Source organism: Carettochelys insculpta, chromosome 2 (genome assembly GCF_033958435.1).
Source record: "Carettochelys insculpta isolate YL-2023 chromosome 2, ASM3395843v1, whole genome shotgun sequence".
Classification (NCBI taxonomy): domain Eukaryota; kingdom Metazoa; phylum Chordata; order Testudines; family Carettochelyidae; genus Carettochelys; species Carettochelys insculpta.
Window position 1 is genome coordinate 238,794,213 of NC_134138.1, and position 8,205 is coordinate 238,802,417.

General features: G+C 46.7%; 1 protein-coding gene across 3 annotated transcripts in view; it reads right to left on the reverse strand.

Moving 5' to 3' along the window:
• Positions 1–2,112, reverse strand: part of NMT2 (N-myristoyltransferase 2) — a 73,291-nt gene extending 71,179 nt beyond the window's left edge. Inside the window, exons 1-2 of one of the 3 annotated variants that reach the window (XM_074984803.1) lie at positions 2,040–2,112; positions 1,279–1,425 (exon numbers count right to left, since the gene is read on the reverse strand). In XM_074984803.1, coding sequence (XP_074840904.1) covers positions 1,279–1,388 — 110 coding nt within the window. In that variant the 5' untranslated portion in view covers positions 1,389–1,425; positions 2,040–2,112. Of the gene's footprint in view, positions 1–739; positions 993–1,278; positions 1,426–2,039 lie in introns of those variants that run through there. The other 2 variants (XM_074984802.1, XM_074984801.1) reach the window with 2 other exon arrangements.
• Between the last annotated feature and the right edge of the window lie 6,093 nt (positions 2,113–8,205).

Genomic DNA, 8,205 nt, shown 5'->3' on the forward strand with positions numbered 1-8,205 from the left:
AAATCTAATCAACGGTATGAGGATTTTTAGAACAGTAAGGAGGAAGAACTATTAATAAAGATATATTTCTTGTGTTAATGACTTGAGACAAAATTCATGCTCTACTCCAATTAGTTGGAAATTTATAGATGTTTCTTTTTGGACAATAGGTGGTGTTGACTAAGAAGAGTATTTTCATTTTGCAAATGGCAGGACTGAGGTGAACAATTCAAGAGTCCTGAAAATACTTCTTACTTGCCCCATCGAGTCCACCACCATCAATCAGGAGAGCTATTATTTCTCGTTCCTCTGAAAGCTATAAACAAAGAGACTTGGGAGGAAAATAGGGAAAACGTCTTTTAACTTCACAGAAATGCAGTGAAGGACTTTCTAGAGGCCCCAGGTAGAAAAATCGTGGTAAATAAAAACACAATAGAGGCTCCCCCATTCTTTCCTAAGCCGGAAGGCGTTCAAACGCCACCTTTTATCCCCATATTTTTCTCACGGGGCAGTTCCAGATACGGGGGGGGGGGCATTTATGGTACCTCACATCCCCCTAGGATTCATGGGGATTTTCAACGGGGTGGGGGATCCCGTGCGGGTGGGGGTTTGCCAGTATTTGACCTCCTCCTCCTGCAGAGTCACCCCCGGGACAATGCACTTCTTCCGAGCCGCGCTGCTGCCCACCCCGCCGCGCTCCAGGCCCCCGGCTCTTGCTGGGAAACGGGCATCGCGCCTGCTGGGCGAGTCGGGCTCGTACCCAGACAAAAACCCGCCGCTCGCCAAGCACACCCCCTTCGAGCCGCCACCAGGGGAGCAGAGCCAACCGCCCGCCCAGGGCCCGGCCGCGGTGCCAGCCCCAGGAAGCTGGCGAGGGAGTGGGCGGGGGCCAGTCACACGCCGGCGCTGCAGCATCTCCCATCAGGGCAGCGCCAGGCCGAGCGCGGCAGCCCGGGGCCCGGCACCGACACCTACTACCTCCCCAGAGGCCCCGCAGCGCGGACCCGGCCCGCTGACAGCCGCCGGCCGCCACCTCCCGGCCCCACGCCGCCGCCCCCTGCAGGCCGGCCGGCCTCGCTTCAGGCTGCCTCCCCCTCCCCGCGCTGCTCCTGCCCAGCCAGCCGGGCCCGCTTCAGGCCCGCGCCGCGCCTAGGCCGCCGCCCCCGCGGCTCAGGCAGGCCCCACCGCAGCGAGAAGCCGAGCTGGAGGGAGCCCGGCGCGTCTGCTCGCCCCCGCCGCCGGGCCAGTGCCGCCGCCGCCGCCGCTGCCGCCAGCTCAGCTGCAGGAGCTGCCACCTACCCCTTGGCGTGCTCGGTCTCCTCCTCATTGTCGCCGTCGATGCCGCAGGTGTCCTGGTCATCCAGCTCCAGGCTCTGCTGGCTGGCCGCAGACTCGCTGTCCTCCGCCATCACGGGGGAAGGAGGGCGGGGAGGAGGGACTGGGAGCCTATGAAAGGAACCGGGGCGCTCAGGCAGAGGCGGCCCGGAGGAGCTCCCTCTAGCTGCTGTCCTCCCCCTGCTCTGGGAGCCAGAGCCCCCGGCCCACCCGCCTGCCGGCCGCCCCCGCCTGGCGGATAAGGGCCACACGAGCCTTGCTGGCCCATGGAGCCCCCAGCTGCTGCCGCTTCCCAGATGGCTGATTCACGCGGCTCAGCCCCACGGAGCCAGAGCCGGACCCCGGCGGGGGGCGGACGGCAGCCAAACGTCAGGCTGCCCTGAGCTGGCAGCGCCTGACACCTCCAAACTGCTGGGAGAGTCGGGAATCCGGAGCTGGAGGTACGCCATTTAGCCTGGCTCTACCTGCCCCCGGGGTATCGAAGGGGTGCAGGCGAGTGCTGCACCTGGCTGCTCGATTTGCCGTATACCAGCTCGAGAGTCAGCCTGAGGCAGCATTCAGTGCCTGTGGAGCTCATTGCAGGTGTGCCAGTTGGGGTACACCCGGACCAGTAAGGGAGTCTGGTCATCAGCTTGTGATTTGTGCAGCTTGGCTCCAAAGCTCTGACCCTAAAGCCTGCCAGGCTTTGCCCAGCATCGTTACTCCATGCAAGCTGACCTTTGTACCTTTCCAGACTTCAGTTTGCTCCCCACTCCCTCGTCCTCCTGCAGTGTCTTCTCCCTGTCACTGGACTCTTACAGAGAATGGAAGTTCAGTGCCCCTGCAGAGACAGTAAAAGGCTTCAACCTGTTAGCTTTCTAGAAACACCATGTTACTTTGTCCAGGACAGACCTGTAAGGGAGAGGTAGCTGTGTTAGTCTGTACTCCAACAAAACAAAGCAGCAGAAATATATCACTGTAAAGACTAACAACATGATTTATTCGGCGATGAGCTTTCGTGGGACAGACCTAAGCTAAGGCTGTTTATCTAAGCTAGGCTGTTTCCTCATGTGTGCTTAGAAACATCATACAGAAGGAATCAATATTAAGCCGACCTGTAGTACCTTAGAGACCAACACATTTATTAGGTCATGATATCACATACAAAGTTAAGACAGATACTTAATAACTGGAGAGTTATAAGCTTTCATATGATACCCTATGCAGTGTTGGGTGTAGCGAGTTGGTTGAGTCTGATAAAACGTATGTCACTGGGCATTAAGGGCTCTTAGGTCACAGCAGGATTGGAGTCTTACTGCCTACAGCCACCCAAGAAGTGGCCCAATGCCTGAATGTTACATCCTTTGCTATGACTCAGGTCTATCAGAGTGTGGTTCATAAATTTTGTGTTCTAATACTATTAACACAACTACCCCTAAATTCAGCCTAAAGACTTTGGTAAAGATAAAGCATTTCAGTCCTCAGGAGACTAAGGGTATGTCTACACACTATGGGCTACAGTGCTGTAGTACTGTACTGTAGGTGCTTCCTACACTACCAAAAACAGTTTATTACCGATATTGGTAATTTACCTCCCCAGAAGAAAGTAGCTCAGTCAGTGAACATATTCTGTCAATAGAGCCACATCCATACTGAGCAGGAGGAGGAGTTAGGTTGGCTTAACTACAGTATGGGAGGTGTGGATTGTTCCCATTCCTGAGCGATATAAATAGATTGATTTAAGTGCAGAGCTAAATTGTTGTTCCCCACTGGCAAGGAACCTGGGTGCCAATGAAAACATAAGAACAGTCATATTGGTTCATACTAATGGTCCACTTAGTCCAATATGCTGTCTTTGACAACAGCCAGTGCCAGGTGCTTCAGAACAGAGCAATTTAGAGTGACTGCCCCTTCTGGCAGTCAAAGGTTTAGGGACAGCTGGAGCACAGAGTTGCATTGCTGGCCATCTCAGCTAATGGCCATTAAAGGACCTTTCTTCCATTAACTTATCAAATTCTTTTTTGGCCTGACTTATACTTTTGGCTTTCACAACATTCCCTGGCAACAACCACCACAAGCGGATTGTGTGTTGTGCAAAAAAGTACTTTCTTCTGTTTGTTTTAAACCTGCTGCCTAAATTAGCAGCTGTCTGCTAGTTCTTGTGTTAGGTGAAGGTGTAAATTAGCTCACCCCTATTCAACATACTATTCATTTTAAAGACATCATATTCAACCCTTATTCTTTTCTTAGTTGAATAGTTCCAGTTTTTTACCTTCCATCGTATGCAAACTATATCATACCCCTAATAATTTTTATTGCCCTTCTCTGCCTCTTTTCCATGATCTTTTTTGAGATGAGATGACCAGAACTGCAAGCAGAATTCAAGGGCCTACGATAGCAGTGAATTCATTAGGATATGGCTTTTCAACTTGTGATCAGGGGTGCATGAATAACCTGTAAGTTGTCCGCAAAAGCTTGTTGTAGTGGTACAACAGTGGTTTTCAGTCAGTCAGTGGTTCATGGATACCTGGGCCTCCACAGGCTGAGTCTAAGATCTCCAAAGTGGTCCACATTTCCAGTCAAAAAATTTTAGTGGTCCATAAATGAAAAAGCCACTGTATTAGGGAGATTGTAGGAAACTCATATGCCCAGATGGCTCTAGCTGATGTAGCTCATGCTACAGGAGAAGGCAACCTCATGAAAGGTACCTGACAATCTGAGGGAAAATTTCTTTAAGCCAAAACATATGGTGGTCAGTATTACCCCAAATACAGTATTACCCCAAATACCCCAGTCAAATTTGGGAAGAGAATTCTCAGTACCACACACAGCACTGGTCCATTCCATCCAGTATCTCTGTCTTCAGCTGCAGCTAACCTCAGAAGATTGAGAGGAAAGTGGAGGGAGGAGGAAAAAACATCTAGTCAATTGTGCATTAAGAAAATATTCCTTCCTAGCCTCTGTAGATGACCTGAGATAGATGTGAAGCATGATATTTAATTAAAGGTATCATTGCCTTGATGCAGAACTACAAGTGTTATGAGGATCTTGAAGAAAATGCATGCAATCCTGTTCTCAACATGACCCATGTAGGAAGGGAAGAACATAAACTATTTTGAGAAATTTATACACTATAACTTTTGAGTATGAAAAGGAGTTCATAGCAGAGACATTTTTATAAAAAAATCTTTGAATACCATTGCCTTGTGCAATATAGAATATGTTTGGTGTTAATTATGTTTTAGGATTCTCTACCCATTTAAGACTATTGTTCTTCCTTCCCATCCTCCACATACCAGCTATGCCTTCACAAGAGCTTTCATCCTCCTGGCAATGTTCAACTTTCTTTCAGTTATTACTAATGTCAATTATTTTGTTGGTTTCCACAGCAGGAAATGGGGGGATGGTGATAGAAAGCACAGGCTAGTTTATAGAACACAGGAAGGGGAATTTGAAAAACAGGTTTTTATCTCAGTTGTCACTGAGTCACTATGTGCCCTTAGGCAAGCCACTTATACTTTCTGTGCTGATTTTCACTTTGGCTGCCAGATTTACCCTACTTCCAGCATGTTATGAAGATTAATTAATTCATGGTTGTAAAGATCTAGGAACAGTTAAAGCATTATATTATAAATGTTAAGGCCTGAATCCGCAAGGCAGTTAAGCACTTAACTTCCATTGATTTCAAAACTGACTGCTGTAGATTGCAAATTACTGTTACAATTTGTTTGCTTTATTGTCACAAACTGGAATGTTCTCAATTAACACCAAGTTGCTGCTAAAAGGAAATTGGCACGTTACCATCTTCTGCTCTCAGTGTTGCCAATTTTTGGAATAGTTGATGTATTTTAGAAAGCCCCAGCTCCTGGATGCATGTGATAATATGAGAATTTTGGATCTCATTTTTAGAGGTAAGTTTCTAGTCCTAGTTGTTGTAGACAGAACCTGAAAACAAGAAGCAAGCACATTCTAAAAGACTGAGAAACCAGAAAGCAAATAAAAAAAAAACCCCTCAGATTTTTCTTTTTAAATCACATGATTTTTAAGCCAACACCATAATTTGGGGTGGGAGTGACTCATGATTCTTGAATGTTCAGGTTTGGAAACCTTGACAATTATTTTATATAATCATAGAAAAGGAGGACTGGAAAGGATCTGTCTAGGCAACCTACTCCAGTCCTGCACTGAGGCACTACTAAATATTTTCTAGACTGGGCTACGCAACAAGCAGCCCATGGACTGGACACGATTTGCCAGGGTTAGCACCTGTTGGGCTGCTAGCACTTTACTTACCTGCATGTCCAAACGTACATCTGCTTACAATTTCTGTTGGCCATGCATTACTCTTCCTGGCCAATGACAGTTGCATGAAGCAACATGGATCTGGAACACTGCTTCCTGCAGCTCTCATTGGTCAGGAATGGTGATCTGTGGCCAACAGGAATTGTAAGCAGCTGTATTTGTGGACATACAGATAAATAAAGCACCAGCAAGCAGTCTGCTAGGGGCTCACTCTCTGGCTTATTTCCCCCCCTCATCTGGACCTTCCCTGATATGTGTTCTTAAAAAGCATTCAGTGACAAAGATTCTACAACTCAGCCAGGTAATCTGTCCTGGTGCTTAGCAAGCCTTATAGCTAGGAAGTTTTACTAACATCTTACATAAATCTCCCTTGTTGCAACTTAAGTCCATTATTAAGTTGCCTTGTCTTCAGTGAACAAAGAGCACAATTTATCATTCTCTTTATATCAGATTGTTCTCCAATTGGTCCTCTCTCTTTCTCCTTGATAGAAAAAGTGTGTGGGGGCTGATAGGGATAAAACAGTTCTAATGGGGGGTTGTGTGGCAGCGCCTCTCCTCTTTCTGCAGAGGGAGCCATTTTCTAGGCATATTCTGGGTAGGAGGCACACTCTGCCTCCACCATGAGCACTATTGTTGATGTTTATTGTCAAGTATTATAAACAAACATTATAGTAGTATTTCACATTCCTTAGCACTTTGCATCTGAGGTTCTCAAATCACTTGACAAATACTATTGAAGTAAGCTTCAAAATACTTAGCTGAGGTTAAAAAAAAGCAGTCAAGTAACACTTTAAAGACTAGCAAAATAGTTTATTGGGTGAGCTTTCGTGGGACAGACCCACTTCTTCAGACCATAGCCAGACCAGAACAGACTCAATATTTAAGGCACAGAGAACCAAAAACAGTAAGCAAGGAGGACAAATCAGAAAAAGATAATCAAGGTGAGCAAATCAGAGAGTGGAGGGGTGGGGGGGAAGGTCAAGAATTAGATTGAGCCAAGTATGCAGACGAGCCCCTATAGTGACTCAGAAAGTTCCCATCACGATTTAAACCATGTGTTAATGTGCCAAATTTGAATACAAAAGCCAGCTCGGCTGTTTTTCTTTCCAGAACGGTTGGATAATTCTTCTTCAGTAACACACATACCTTGAGGTCATTGACAGAATGCCCCATTCCATTAAAATGTTGACTAACTGGTTTGTGGATCTAGAGTGTTTTGATGTCTGTTTTGTGCCCATTGACCCTTTATCTAAGGGAGTTAGAAGTCTGTCCAATATACAAAGCATCTGGGCATTGCTGGCACATGATGCCATATATGATGTTAGTAGAGGAGCATGAGAAGGTGCCCGTGATTCTGTGAGTAACCTGGTTAGGTCCAGTGATGGTATTTCCAGAGCAGATATGTGGACAAAGCTGGCAGCGGGCTTTGTTGCAGGGAAAGGTTCCAGGACTGGTATTCCTGGGGTGTATAGACTGTGGCTGTTAGTGTGGATCCTCATGAGGTTGGGAGGTTGTCTCTCCTACAGACAACTTCCCAACCTCATGAGGATCCTCACTAACAGCCACAGTCTATACCCCAGGAATAACAGTCCTGGAACCTTTCCCTGCAACAAAGCCCGCTGCCAGCTTTGTCCACATATCTGCTCTGGAAATATCATCACTGGACCTAACCAGGTTACTCACAGAATCACGGGCACCTTCTCATGCTCCTCTACTAACATCATATATGGCATCATGTGCCAGCAATGCCCAGATGCTTTGTATATTGGACAGACTTCTAACTCCCTTAGATAAAGGGTCAATGGGCACAAAACAGACATCAAAACACTCCAGATCCACAAACCAGTTAGTCAACATTTTAATGGAATGGGGCATTCTGTCAATGACCTCAAGGTATGTGTGTTACTGAAGAAGAATTATCCAACCGTTCTGGAAAGGGGAAACAGCCGAGCTGGCTTTTATATTCAAATTCGGCATGTTAACACATGGTTTAAATCGTGATGGGAACTTTCTGAGTCACTATAGGGGCTCGTCTGCATACTTGGCTCAGTCTAATTCTTGACCTTCCCCCCCAACCCCTCCACTCTCTGATTTGTCCTCCTTGCTTACTGTTTTTGGTTCTCTGTGCCTTAAATATTGAGTCTGTTCTGGTCTGGCTATGATCTGAAGAAGTGGGTCTGTCCCACGAAAGCTCATCTAATAAACTATTTTGCTAGTCTTTAAAGTGCTACTTGACTGCTTTTTGTTTTGATAGCGTATAGACTAGCATGGCTTCCTCTCTGTTACTATTAGCTGAGATAGAAATATTGATAGAGAAGCCACCAATAAGGGTGGAAATAGTTTGCACTATAAAGCCCTGTTTTAGGACCACCATACCCCCCAAATAACTCTGCCACGAAGCCTCTAGGGGTTCCATGCTAGTCCCAAGCCTAGATAGAGGAGGAGGGTTGGTCAGATGATGTGCTGAACAATGGTCTTAAATGGGTGTAGAATCCTAAAATATAATTAACACCAAAATGAATGAAATCTGATGCCTGTATGACTAACTGATAAAAGATGCCAGCTTGGACATTGCCCGGATAAACAAGGTCCACGATACCAATTGAGCGA